At 39.7% G+C, this 13,939-nt stretch overlaps 1 protein-coding gene and 1 pseudogene across 1 annotated transcript; one reads left to right on the top strand and one right to left on the bottom strand.

The window, feature by feature from the left end:
* Positions 1-652: 652 nt before the first annotated feature.
* Positions 653-4,466, bottom strand: LOC127753822 (uncharacterized; annotated as a pseudogene).
* Positions 4,467-5,903: 1,437 nt separating this feature from the next.
* LOC127753813 (mannose/glucose-specific lectin-like) lies at positions 5,904-12,327 on the top strand. Its single transcript, XM_052279259.1, has 12 exons — positions 5,904-6,005; positions 6,589-6,847; positions 7,007-7,235; positions 7,351-7,501; positions 7,749-7,952; positions 8,779-8,974; positions 9,312-9,322; positions 9,729-9,995; positions 10,082-10,279; positions 10,738-11,001; positions 11,788-11,991; positions 12,085-12,327. The coding sequence occupies exons 1-12, from the start codon at positions 5,904-5,906 to the stop codon at positions 12,325-12,327; spliced, it is 2,328 nt and encodes a 775-aa protein (XP_052135219.1).
* The last annotated feature ends 1,612 nt before the right edge of the window (positions 12,328-13,939 follow it).

Here is a 13,939-nt window from a genome sequence, read left to right as displayed (position 1 = left end):
AGTGAAACTTGGTGTTACTAGTGATATATAATATAAATTTATGGTTCTATTTCGAATTCCGTAATTGAAACTTAGCACACGCTATCCGTAATCCTCATATCAACATCATTTAGCGAATAGTTTATCACATACACTACTATAGAAAACCTAATCAGTGTCAGTTGGAAAACCCTAATAGATGCCGGATTTCCCAACCGGCACCATGGAGATGGCACCGATGACTTCGGTCATCGGTGCAGGTTTCAAAACCGGCATCTATATGTGTAATAGATGCCGGTTTTTAGGTTACAACCGGCACCTATTAGGGGAGAAATGTGCCTGTTCCAACTCAGCCATGTGGTTGTCCTAATAGGTGCCAGTTTTTTTTAAAACACCGGCACCTATAAATCCCATATATAGGTGCCGGTTTTAGCCCAAAAGGGACACGTGGCAAGCATAATAGGTGTTGGTTTGTAATGAAAAACTGGCACCTATATGTTGGGTAAAAAAAATTAAAAAAATACCTGACAATTTCACATACAAATAGAAGCACCTGACAATTCCAATATGCTTCATATTCACAACCACATAATCCAAATCACACAATTCACATGCATTCACCAACAAAGAGCCACATTCACATTCACAACACATTTGCATATAGGCACATTCATATTCATAGCCAAATCATTCACATTTATAAATATATATACCTAAGTCTAAAAATCCTAAGTTCAAAACCTTCTAAGTCTAAATCCTAAACAGTTGCAAATATATCCTAAGACAGAAATTCCTAAGTCTAAATTTCCCATGTCTAAATTGAAAACATTTGCATATATATGTCCTAAGTCTAAATTCCTAGGTGCAAATTTCCTAAGTCAAATTGAAAACGCAAGGACATATCTTAAGCACTTTTTTCTTACTTCTGTTGCTCTAGAAATGTAGATCCCTTGAGTTTTACACTCCTTGATCTATAGGTTGTCTTTGGACAAGTCAAGAAGGTCCCTGAGATACAATGAAATAAAGTTTGACACTCTCTAACATTCGAATCTGTACAGAGGAAGCATAAGAAAATATTCTCAACAACACTGTCATGACTCGAGGCCATGACGGGATAAACACCGCCAGGAAGATAGCCGGGCGGCGTCGGCTCCTGGAGAAGGGATGTAGATCTAGTCTAGGGAGAAGAACATTATTGGAAGGGAGATGTTAGACTAATTGATATTCATTGCTTGATGATAATAAACACAATCCCATCCTTATATAGATGGCATAGCTTGACCCCTAAGTAAGGATTCAACCTAATCTTATCTCTAACTCAATCTAATCTTATCTCTAACTTAACTAATAATGTTATCTAACTTAATTGATATGGGCTGCATATGGGCCTCTGCCTTCCGGCCCAATGCCCATGACATTACACCCCTCCTTTTGAGCAGCTCGTCCTCGAGCTGCAACACGGACTTCTAAACTCAAATGACTCCAATCTAAGATAACATAAGTTTTTTACATCCCGACTTATTAGATTAATTGGAATAGAAGATAAAGCCAATACGAAGAAATATGTTCTACTAGCAGGAGGTGGATCCCGTCCAATGTCTCGTAAAGAAAGGACGAGGCCATGCCGTGCCACAAGCCTGGAACCAATGCAACTCCGTAGAAATTCTAAGGCCAGTCCCAATCCAAGACACTAGACATAGTTTACATAAACTCCACATCATCAAGAAAAATTAGTACTAGACACTACTCTTTCAATGCTAACACCATTTTTCCATACTTAAATTTAATACTACTTATCACACGTGATGTCTTGGATGTTGTAGATGGGCCAAGGTCTCACATCCAAGGTCTACAGCCAAGGTCTACCTGGCCAACCCAACAGCCAAGCCATGAGTTGCGGCACTGGAAGGCCACTCCACTTGATCGGCCCAAATGAATAGTTGTCGGCCCATTAGAAGCAGAGAAAAAACCCTTCCTCAGCTTCTCTCGTCCGTAGCGCCTCCAAATAATAAGGACTCGAACCTACTGTGTGAAAAGAATGGCGTTGTTGTGTTCCTTTCTCGCCCAGCAAGACGCGCCGCCCATCCAACCCACCAACTGCCACCTCCAAGATCAGCGCCGCCGCTGCCGCATCTAGAGCTCGCGGAAATAGTTCGTCCATCGTTCGTCGTCCTCGTGGGCCCACAACAACGGCTCTGCTCGCCTCCATCACTCCACCTTGCCGACGACGACGCCGTTGCCAAGTCCAACTCCGAGGTCGATGGCCGCCTTGGCATGGCCTGTGACGCAGATCTGCTCGCTTGGAGATCTTGAAGTTGTGACGACATGGAGGCCACTGGACGGATTGACTGAATTGATGACATATCAAGCGCCGGCGTCACCGTTAGTCCCATTGCCGCCCTTCTTCCTTTTCTTTTGCCAGCTCCTCCTGCAAAAATGCTACCAAGTCCTGCAGGACAGCCCTCAACTCCTTGATGTCTTCCTTCCACTCCGTGATGATCATGGAGAGAGATGTCACCGGTGTCGTGGAGTTGTTGGACGGTTGCTCCCACTGTATGTCCAACCAACAACAACCATCATAGATGGCACGGCCGTTGAGGTTCCAAGCATGCTCAGCGGCTGCTCGAGTTTGAAACGGAACAGAGGCTTCCACATATGTTCCCATCTGGTGCACTTCAATCTTCTTTTCTACTCCATAGCCATCAAACAATTGGTGGAGTAGATACTCATCCACCGGGTACAATAGATGACTCACCGTGACACGGAGAACTCGCTCGGCATCAGAAGCTATGGTGAGTGGCTCTGATACCAAGTTGTCATGACCCGAGGCCATGACGGGATAAACACTGCCGGGAAGATAGCCGGGTGGCGTCGGCTCTTGGAGAAGGGATGTAGATCTAGGCTACGGAGAAGAACATTATTGGGAGGGAGAGGTTAGACTAATTGATATTCATTACTTGATGATAATAGACACAATCCCATCCTTATATAGATGGCATAGCTTGACCCCTAAGTAAGGATTCAATCTAATCTTATCTCTAACTCAATCTAATCTTATCTTCAACTTAACAAATAATGCTGTCCTAACTTAATTGATATGGGCTGCCTATGGGTCTCTGCCTTCCAGCCCAATGCCCATGACAAACACTGACCTTACTTTTTCCAGATACTCCACCTGAGAAATGGCATATCAATGTGAGTAAAGATTTAGTGATGTGGGTTCAAATTCAGAACATGAGGCTGGAACGTTTACCATCGACAACTTCACACTCCACATAGCGATGCTTTCTGATGATTGTAGAGATTGAAAAAGCTCATGTACAACTCTTTGGACTAGTCCAGTTGTCTGCTTATTGCAATGCGGGATGCTCGGCCCCTGTGCCAACATCCAAATTAAACAAAATCATAAGTCAAAGCTGAAGTGATGCAGTCAGTCATCATCCCTTAAATTAATCCCAGCAATGTGCATCCTGACATCCAACCAAATACGTGGCAAATTCGCATTGGAGAAAACGTTAACTGCATAAGTGCATAGGGCCAAGGCCAACCAAATAAAACACAAATTAAACTAGACAATTTGCACGCATTGCGCGCCCTATCAGGAGTCCAACAAAGCGTTACCAATAAGCATATGTGGGCGAATAAAATTAAAGATCCATACTCTCGCTGAACAACAAAGCATTAGATTTAACCATAAGACATAATCATTACTCTCATAGTGAGGACATGACAAAATAGGAGCTGTTTAAATGACAACATGTTTAAATACAGGGAACATTGGTTAATGGTTACCAACCTTTTCTTAACCAAAGACATTTACAAAGTAAAATGGTTGACTTCTAGCTAAACCAAAGCCATTACAGAGTAAATGTTTCACTTCAATCCAGCGAAAGTTAAATGGTTCACTTCTAGCACTACATAGCTAGTGCAGCCCATAATTTATTTTATAGAAACATTGGATGAAGGTAGACAACTGCATTTAGATCACAATAATCTTTGATACCTGCTGACACTAAAACTTTTCATCATATCATATAAAAAAATCGACAGATCTCTCAAGATCAGAAAAACAGATTAGATGGCATTCTATTTTAAATCTCTAACACAAAGGGTTCGATTCTATATATTATAGGGTTCCATTCTATATACTCTCTAACACAAAGGGCTAGGTACGTGTAGAATCTGAAATAAATCCCAACTCGGCAAAGTGGTGGTGGAGGCCCTCATCAGATCGATGCCCTAATAGAGGCTGAGCAGACGACATTTCGTGTTCCAGACAGAGAGAGAGAGCTCACCAGGTCGAGCCGGCCGCGAGGGCCTCCACCGCCGCCGCCGCCCCCACCTTCCTCCCCTTCCTTGCCCGGCGCCGCCCTTCCCTCTCCCCTCCGCGCCGCCCCGCCGTGCCAGCCCGCCCCTGCTGCTCCGCTCGGCCAAGAGAAAGAAAGAGCGAGAGGAGAGAGAGAGAGAGAGAGAGAAGAACGAGAAGCAGAGAAGAGATAAGGGAGGAAGGAAAGAAGCAGGAGACTAGAAGAAAGAAGAGAAAAGGAAGTGGGACCCGCGGGACCCACATCTCCCCTCCCCTTTGACCACTTTGACTTTACAGCCAGACACCAACGGATTATGGGTGTGTTTAGTTTCTAAAAAAGTTGAAAGTTCATGTGTGTAGAAAAGTTTTTATGTGATATAATATGATGGAAAGTTAGGAATAGGGGGAAACTAAACACAGTCTATATGAAAAGCGTCGGTTTTGACTAAGAGCAGGTACCGTACAATAGCATTCTATAAGCATACTTCCTACGTCCCACAATACTTGTCTTTCTAGTATTTAAAAATATTCTAAAATAGTTGTCATTCTGAAGTACTACATATCACATTAACCACTTCCAATTTAAATTTCTCCTCATTCTACCCCTAACTACCATCCCACATCCAACTATGTATTATTAATTATTAAGGGGTATTATATTCTTTTTCTTTTAACCTTAGTATATGCTAAACAATCCAGAACGACAAGTATTTTAGGACGGAGGAAGTATTTTAAAGAGATAAAAGCAGCGGGCTATAGATTTGTAGCCAGCTACAGCACGGACTCCAAGACGTAATGTGTGTATGACAGGTAGGATTAGGTATTAATAGTATAGTAAACAACTATTGTATGAATTAGCTATTACATTCGCTATAGATGATTTGGAGCTAGTAGTTGGCTATACTATTAAACTTCCTCTAAGAACAGTCATCTATTTCTTTTTCCCCACAAAAGTGCCGCTTCTATGGTGGTGGGTCCCACGCCAACTTAAAGATACCCGTTTCTATATCTGACAAAGGAACAGTCATCTATTTTTTTCCCACAAAAGTGTCCAGGTGTGTCTCACGCCAACTAAAAGATGCCGGTTTCTATATCTGACAAAGGTAAAAGATGCTGTTTTTTTATAAAGTGGCACCTCTTAGGATATAAAGATGCCGGTTCTTGGTATTTTGGCGGGCTCACGGACGCGTGGGTCGGCGCGTGGGTGGCTAAGACATTATATGTGTCGTTTTATCACTTTCAGTACCTATAGTGCTGATATTTATTTGATGTTTTGTAGTATTGATAGCGGTTCAGCCTAGTTGAGTTGGCGAAGAATGAATTAGTCGCACGTTCCCGAAATATACCTAACACGTATCTAGCATTCCATAGTGACCATATTTTTTTCTGTGAATGCAACATTTTTAGCGTAGAGACATGGTTTAATGATGATTTTGCTTATGAGCAATTAAAGGTCCATGCATGTTGCAACATTTTACCTAGAAAAAACACAAATCGTGCATTTATCTTCTTCTATATTTGAAATATTTTCTAGTGGATTTAAAAAGGGTGTGAAAGCGGCCGGCTGATAAATAACACTGTTATAATAACAACCAGGGGGAAGTGAAATCATTCACGGATGACGGCACGTGATTTACCATTACGTTATTTAGAAGAAATTACAGATGGATTTTCAGACAGCAGAAAAGTTGGGAGTGGTGGGTATGGAGAAGTTTACAAGGTACAACTTATTTTGTGATTGTATGTTTATTATGGATAAATTCCACACTATGCGCCACTGTGTTTCACCCATGCATGTCGACAACACGTCACATCCATTATGATTTCAACCTGAAACCAAATTTCAGTGCATATTTAGGGGAGTGTTTCGATCCAAGGGTGTAAAGTTTTGGCGTGTTACATCGGATATTGTTTTGGGTGTCGCATGGGGTATTCGGGCACTAATAAAAATAACTAATTACAGAATCCGTCAGTAAACCACGAGACGAATTTATTGATCCTAATTAATCCGTTATTAGCAAATGTTTAATGTAGCACCATATTATTAAATCATGGAACAATTAGGCTTAAAAGATTCGTCTCGTAAATTAGTCACAATCCGTGCAATTAGTTTTTTTAGCGTATAATTAGTACTTTATGCAGGTGTTTAAACGTTCGATGTGACAGGGCGTAAAATTTTGGGGTGGGATCTAAACAGGGCCTTAGTCATTGGATAAACCTACGTGGCACAAAGTAAGAAAGTGTAACAAAAGTTGTCCAAGAGTATATATGATACTAATCTATTAGATATATATCACAAACAGGGAGTGGAAAGAGCAGGGACAGAAATTGCCGTCAAGAAGCTTTATCATATGTCAGGGATTGATGATACACAATTTAGGAATGAATTCAATAACCTTATGAAGATTCAGCATCCAAATATTGTAAGGTTAATTGGATATTGTTATCAAGTACATAATACGCATATCGAGCACAAGGGAGAATTTGTTTTTTCCAGTACCATATACAGAGTTCTCTGCTTTGAATATTTGCAGAATGGAAGCCTTGACAAGCATCTATGTGGTACGTTGCACTTTGATTACAGAAAGAACTACATGATTTCTTCAATTTACCTTATAGTTAGTTAGTTTGCTTGGCTGTGCCCATCCGGTTGGATGTAGAGGTTTGGTTTTACCTATTTTACAAAAACGTAAGTTAGTTGCATTTTGTCTACTTGTGCAGAAGAATCTCATGGACTTGATTGGTGCACAAGGTACAAAATAATCAAAGGGACTTGTGAAGGTTTATATTACCTTCATGAGCGATTGAAAGAGTCAATTTATCATCTAGACCTTAAACCCGCCAATATACTGCTTGATAAGAACATGGACCCAAAGATCGCAGATTTTGGTTTATCAAGGCTTTTCGGTGGAACACAAACTCATACCACCAGGAATTGCATAGGCACCGAGTTAGTAAATTTCTTATTTAAACTCAATCTTCTTAATTTTTATGTAATCAGTCAAACAGTGCCTGTTTAAGAAATTATACACCGCAGTCTGCTTGACATTTATGCTACCATGCAGGTATTACATGCCACCGGAGTATATACAGAGACGCCAAATCTCAAATAAGTATGATATTTTCAGCTTAGGTGTTATAATCCTGCAGATAATAGCAGGTCCTTTGGGATATTCCAAATGTGATGACATGCCCCCCCAACAATTTATTGAGCTTGTAAGAAAAGTTTTTACCTTTGATAAAGATCCAATTGTTATTTCATCAAATATTATCCATTATTACGTTACACTTTCGCATGATAGGTTTTATATATAATAGGTAGCAGGATTTGTACTACAGCCTCTACCCCATGGACAGGCAACGAATGTTTGCTAATTTAACTCACAAGACATTTCGTATGTTACTTTGTCCAGAAAAACAACGGTATATGTTATCATCTATAGCTTGTATTACAATTTTGCAGGTATGCAAGAAATGGAGGGATAGGATGGAGGCAACATCAAACTATGCATCAACCGAAGAAGATTGCCAACGATTAAAAAGATGCATTGAAATAGCATTACGTTGCGTGGAGGTGGAGAGAAAGAATAGACCTAGTATGCGGGATATTATTCGTGAATTGAAACAGATAGACGAAACTAGTAGTTCAATGTCATCCTGGAACAAGGTATATATGATCATCTACTAAAAGTGCCCCCACTCCAAACGGAATCAAATGCAAAAGGCATGCAACAGATTGTCGTAACAAATGAACTAAAAAGAGTTATAATTCGCACCGTATTGCTAAACCTCTAGGCATGCTTTCTGAAAACCTCATATAGCAGACTTCCCAAAAATGTTATACCCGACTATATACTCCCTCTGTCCCTAAATATTTGGCACCGTTGATTTTTTTTAAAACATGTTTGACCGTTCGTCTTATTCAAAAAATTTAAGTAATTATTAATTATTTTCCTATCATTTGATTCATTGTTAAATATACTACTACTACTCAAGTTTCTTTAATAATATTCATAAATTTTTTTGAATAAGACGAACGGTCAAACATGTTTGAAAAAGTCAATGGCATCAAATATTTAGAGACCGAGGGAGTATAAATTATCTCCCCCATGTATGTTTTTTTTCTATTTTGGATAGTGAAGCGATAATTTTCGTTCTCTTTATTTAACAACTAGGTAAAAAAAAAAAAGAAAGCAATTATATATAACAACTAGGGCTAGCTGCACACAAGTACACAACCATATTTAATTATGTGGACCATGATTTAAATTTTGGTGGATAGTCCTGCACCAGGATTCCACCATGACAATGATAATGCTTCGCAATATACATTAACTTCTTCTGAAGAAAAATATAGATTAATTTATACCACACACTTTTTAGTGTTAATTTTTAAGTAGTACTGCCACTAAAAAGTGTGTGGTGGCATTGCTAGCTGTCCCATTTGTCTTACGACGTAGTAGTACATTAATTTTTCATTACCATATGCTCAGGTGAGGATTGCCAAGATTGGGCAGTGGGGTGGAATTGGAGGTAATTATCGTGATATTGAGGTGGCACCCTGCCGTCTAGGAAGCTTGATGATCGGTTGTGGTGAAGTCATCTACTCAATTGCCTTCTCATACTACGACTACAATGGACAGCAGCACAAAGTAGGTCCATGGGGCGGTGATGGACCTGATAAAGGTGTCAGACCCTGTTTAGATGGGACTAAAACTTTTAAGTCCCTATCACATCGGATGTTTGGATATTAATTATAAATATTAAACGTAGACTATTAATAAAACCCATCCATAATGTTGGACTAATTTGCGAGACGAATCTATTGAGCCTAATTAATCCATGATTAGCCTATGTGATGCTACAGTAAACATTCTCTAATTATGAATTAATTAGGCTTAAAAAATTTGTCTCACGAATTAGCTTTCATTTATGTAATTAGTTTTGTAAGTAGTCTATATTTAATACTCTAAATTAGTGTCTAAAGACAGGGACTAAAGTTAAGTCCCTGAATCCAAACACCACCTCAACCATACGGTGAGTGTAAATGTTAGCCAAAGTTATTACTGCCTTAAGTCAAAAGGAATGCTGTTATATTAAGAGACAATTCATTACATACAGTTAAGAGTAAATGTACTTGGTCAAAGTTATTACCCCGTTAATAAGTAAAAAGGAATGTTGTTTCATGTTTTGGGCTTATGAATGTTAATGATGTATCAGAGTTACACCAAAATATATAGTCGTCGGACCACGGTCAGCATGCGTCCAACACCATAATATATATTATGTCATTATGTAAAATACTTTATTTCTAAACAAGAGTTAAATCGGAGTATTGTTGAAACCACATCTCATTGACTTCAAAAAGCGCGCATATGCGCTAATTGCTTAGTTTTCCGTTTCTTCTGCTATAATCCATGTTTTCTCCTTGAAATGCTTGCAGATTCAGTTCAGCCTATCAGAGTATCTAACGGGAATTTCTGGGACAATCGCTCCATTTACCAGGGCACCACATGGTGTTATAACATCACTTACTTTGGTCACAAATACCCGTATTTACGGACCTTACGGTCGAGTAGGAGGAACCCCATTCCAGATTCCTATACAAATTAAAGGCAGCATTGTTGGTTTCTTTGGACGTATTGGTTGGTATGTAGACGCATTTGGCATATATGTGAACCCTAATCAGGATGCAACACACGAAGATGAGGTACTCTCTCTCTCTCTCTCTCTCTCTCTCATTTTTTTTTTATTTCTGTTCTAACTTTTGGCTTCTCATCTTTTTGCATTTGTGAGACTGCGGTTGTTAAGATTGGGCCATGGGGTGCAAATGAAGGGGAGGCACACGACATCGATGTGTTACCATGTCGGCTCGAAAGTGTGGCAATATGTAGTTCTGACTACGTCGAATCATTCGGATTTTCATATAGTGACAGGAGCGGGCATCAGCACACTGCTGGTCCATGGGGCCGTCCTGGTCGGAATACTCATACGGTAAGTGATGGACTTGTTAATTTTAGGATCTAAGCACAAAAAAAATATATTCTCTTGCTCAATTTGATGGATCAAAATACACAGTCAATGACAAAATGACAAACTATTGAAACATCAGGCTTTCGGTTTTTAGTCTATTCTTTTACGCCAAATGGCTGAATAACTGAATGATTTGTGATAATTATTCAAGGGTACAACCGAGTAAATTAAATATATAAAAAGTTTTTTTTTTTTTAAATCGCACTGTCTAGGAGCTCGGGAAGCATATGTCCATTTTATCCAACCATTACATTAAGTAGGAAAGAACACACCAGAGAGCCATACAGATCAGATATGGCCTAAACTGCTGGAACCATACATGTTTCCACTTCTCGAAGCCAAGCAAAAATGGCCCTATTTTATGCTTCTTGATATATCCATCCCATTAGTTGTGCTAATGCTTGCATTATATTTTGCAGGTTCAGCTTGGCTCTTCAGAGTTTCTGATTGGGTTTTCTGGAACAACCGGTCCATCCAGTACCCTTGCAAAAGATGTCGTAACATCGCTGACTTTGATCACTAATGCCCGTAGTTACGGACCTTTCGGTCAAGTAGAAGGATCTCCTTTCCAGGTTCCAATGCGTAACAATGCCAGCATTATTGGCTTCTTCGGTCGAGGAGATCTGTATGTCAATGCAATCGGCGTCTATATCAACCCTGAACAAGAAAAGATCGAACAAGAGGTAGGTGTGTGTGTCTATATATGTGATATATGTGTGTGTGTTTGTTTCTGCCCGAGGCCCGGCATAAGGCATAGGAATTTGGCCCCGCCCAGGCACGACACGGCCCGATTGGGATTGGGCCTATGCCGTCTCAGCCTGACAGCCGGGCCATGCCTGGGCTGCTCCCTCGGCACGGTGGGCTGGCTCGGCATGGCACGGTCAAAGAAAAGAAATTGAGGGATCCAACATAGACTTAATTCAGCCATTTGAGACACAACCATATATATATTATATTATTTTATATATATATATATACACACACACACACACATATACTTTGATTCAAATCTTCCTTTCCTTTTTATCATTGATATCTGGGTGTGGATTCTAAACACTTGAGGACACATCCCCTCGTTGTTTGCATGTAATCCAAATGATTATAAAAAATTTTAAAAAAATCAACAAAATAGATTAATATGTGATAAATCACTTTACAAACATTTTGAAAGTTAAAATTTAACTTCTAAAAATTGCAATGAAAAAAACAAATTAAACTATGGCTAGTTAACGTATAGTCCCAGTCAAATTTGTTTTTTCGTTGCAAGTTGTAAAGTTAAATTTTAACTTGCAAGTTTGTAGAGTGATTTATCACATATTAATCTCTTGTTGATTTTTTTTTCATAACCATTTGGATGACATGCATACAACGAGGGGATGTTCTTTTGAGAGTTTAGACTATTTTTCCTACTCTATATGTTTCAGAAATATTTTAAAAGTTCACTATGTGGTTTTGCAATCGATTGTTAGGCTGGGATCACCAAGATTGGGCCGTGGGGTGGAAATGGAGGGAATGCTCAGGACATCGACATCACTATGCAACCCCAACGTCTGGAGAGTATAACAATTAGTTGTGGTGCTGTCGTCGACTCACTTGCATTCACATATGCTGACAAGAATGGGCACAAGCACGCTGCAGGTCCGTGGGGCGGGAATGGAGGCAGAATTCATAAGGTAGGTGTCCATTAATTCAGTGTTCTACGTTCATTTCTTCTTGAAACTCAGATAAAAAGTATTTCAATCACGTTCATAATCTTGTTCTTGCAGATTGAGCTTGGCCCTTCCGAATTCGTGACGAAAGTATATGGTACAATTGGTCCATTTGGTAAATTCTCCAGTGTTATCACGTCAATCCACTTTACCACCAATGCTGATAGATATGGACCTTTTGGACAAGGAACCGGAACTCGTTTCGAGGCTCCAATGCACAGTGATGGCAGCATAGTTGGCTTCTTTGGACGCACCTCGTCGTATGTTGACGCAATTGGTTTCTATGTTGTTCCTGTTTGAGTGTACCTCCATCATATCGACCATCTGTACCTTCTGTTTTTGGGTTGTGTTTAGTTCATTCTAAAGTTAGAAGTTTGGGTTGAAATTGGTACGATGTGACTGAAAAGTTGTGTGTGTATGACAGGTTGATGTGATGGAAATAGTTGGAAGTTTGGATCCAAAGTTTGGATCTAAACACAGCCATGACTTTGTGTCATAGATGGATTTTCATCTCTCCGGGAATATTTCTCATGTGCCTATACTTCCCAAATATAATACAAACATCATAAATAAGTTTGAACCAATTCAATGATATGGACTAAGGATTTTTTTAAAGATGCGCCAAGTTCACATGAGTGTTTATTTTGCATCGATAGAAGGTTTGATATGCTTTACCTATGTGGTAAAGAGAGAATTGCTAATTTGAGAACTGGTGACCTAAGCATGCTCTCGCGGGCATGCTAGATCGATCAACTCTCCGGTACGTTGTACTATATGCGAATGAATGGATGAAATAATCACTTGTTAAATCACTCAATCAACAATCAATTAAGTGGAACACACTACTACTGTGGGATCGCCACAGTATAGTAAGAACTAATTAAGCCAACCAGATGAGGGGTGAATGATCGAACTACTAAAAAACCAAACTTTTACCGGAATTAAAAGTTACTCTCGTTACGATGTAGATTGGTCTGATCGGAGTAGATTCACCGGTCTGACCGGCTGATGCGCCGAAGTCGCCTATCGCCGCCGCCGGTCGGACCGTCGTACACTCGTCGGTGTGACTACCGAAACACGAGCAAACACATATCGAAGATATCTCAAAGTAGATTGAACTTTATTACTTCTATTCATGTTTACAAAGTGCAACAATAGTACTCCTCACAAAACTCTTGACTAAACTTGAAACCCAACTTTGTGCTTTGTGCGTGAGTGTTGTACAGAATTCTTAGCAATATTAAATAACACTTGTGTTATTGTAAAAGAGAGGAACTTTCTCAAAAGTAAGACCATAATATTTTAAAGTTGATATAAGCCAAAAAAATCTATAAACAACAACTAGCAGCAGCAATATATTCAGATTTAGTGGTTGATTGAGCAACACTAGATTGTTTCCTAGAAGACCATGCAACTAATGATGTACCAAGAAAATGATATGTTCCACTAGTATTTTTTTCTGTCGATTCCACAACCAGCAAAATCAACATCGGAATATCCACTTAAGCATATAGATGATTTTAAGGGTTATACAAATAAGGCATACCTTCTATCCTTGTGTAATGAAGTATATGGGTAAGGATACCCTTAAGTATACGGGAAGGTTACCTTAGAGATAATGGAATTTAACAGTGTATAAGGAAATCATCTCCCCTAATCGGAGTCAGAGTATTATTCAGGGAGTAGGCGGACTTTACGATCTCGTACGAAGGGAATTCTCTCTGAGTTTTACTTGGAGGCCAAGATACTTGTGGTATAAATACAAGGCCCCAGGGGGTATGTGATTATCGAATCATAGTTTAGCCACTCGCCATAGAAGAAGCAATCGGGAACTTGAAGCCAAGTCGCCGCCTGATCTCGTCAAATTGTTCTCGACAGATATCTAGTTGGTAACTTGTTAGCTCTGCTGTTC

The sequence above is a fragment of the Oryza glaberrima genome, chromosome 11 (genome assembly GCF_000147395.1).
Source record: "Oryza glaberrima chromosome 11, OglaRS2, whole genome shotgun sequence".
In the NCBI taxonomy this organism is placed as follows: domain Eukaryota; kingdom Viridiplantae; phylum Streptophyta; class Magnoliopsida; order Poales; family Poaceae; genus Oryza; species Oryza glaberrima.
Note: the sequence above shows the minus strand (reverse complement) of the source record. Positions and strands in the feature narration are given on the sequence as shown.

Excerpts from the sequence above, each read along its gene's own strand:
- LOC127753813 (XM_052279259.1), top strand. The coding sequence starts at position 5,904 with ATGACGGCACGTGATTTACCATTACGTTATTTAGAAGAAATTACAGAT. Across the intron at positions 6,006-6,588 it reads GGTATGGAGAAGTTTACAAG|GGAGTGGAAAGAGCAGGGAC; the intron begins GTACAACTTATT and ends TATCACAAACAG. Across the intron at positions 7,236-7,350 it reads AGGAATTGCATAGGCACCGA|GTATTACATGCCACCGGAGT; the intron begins GTTAGTAAATTT and ends GCTACCATGCAG.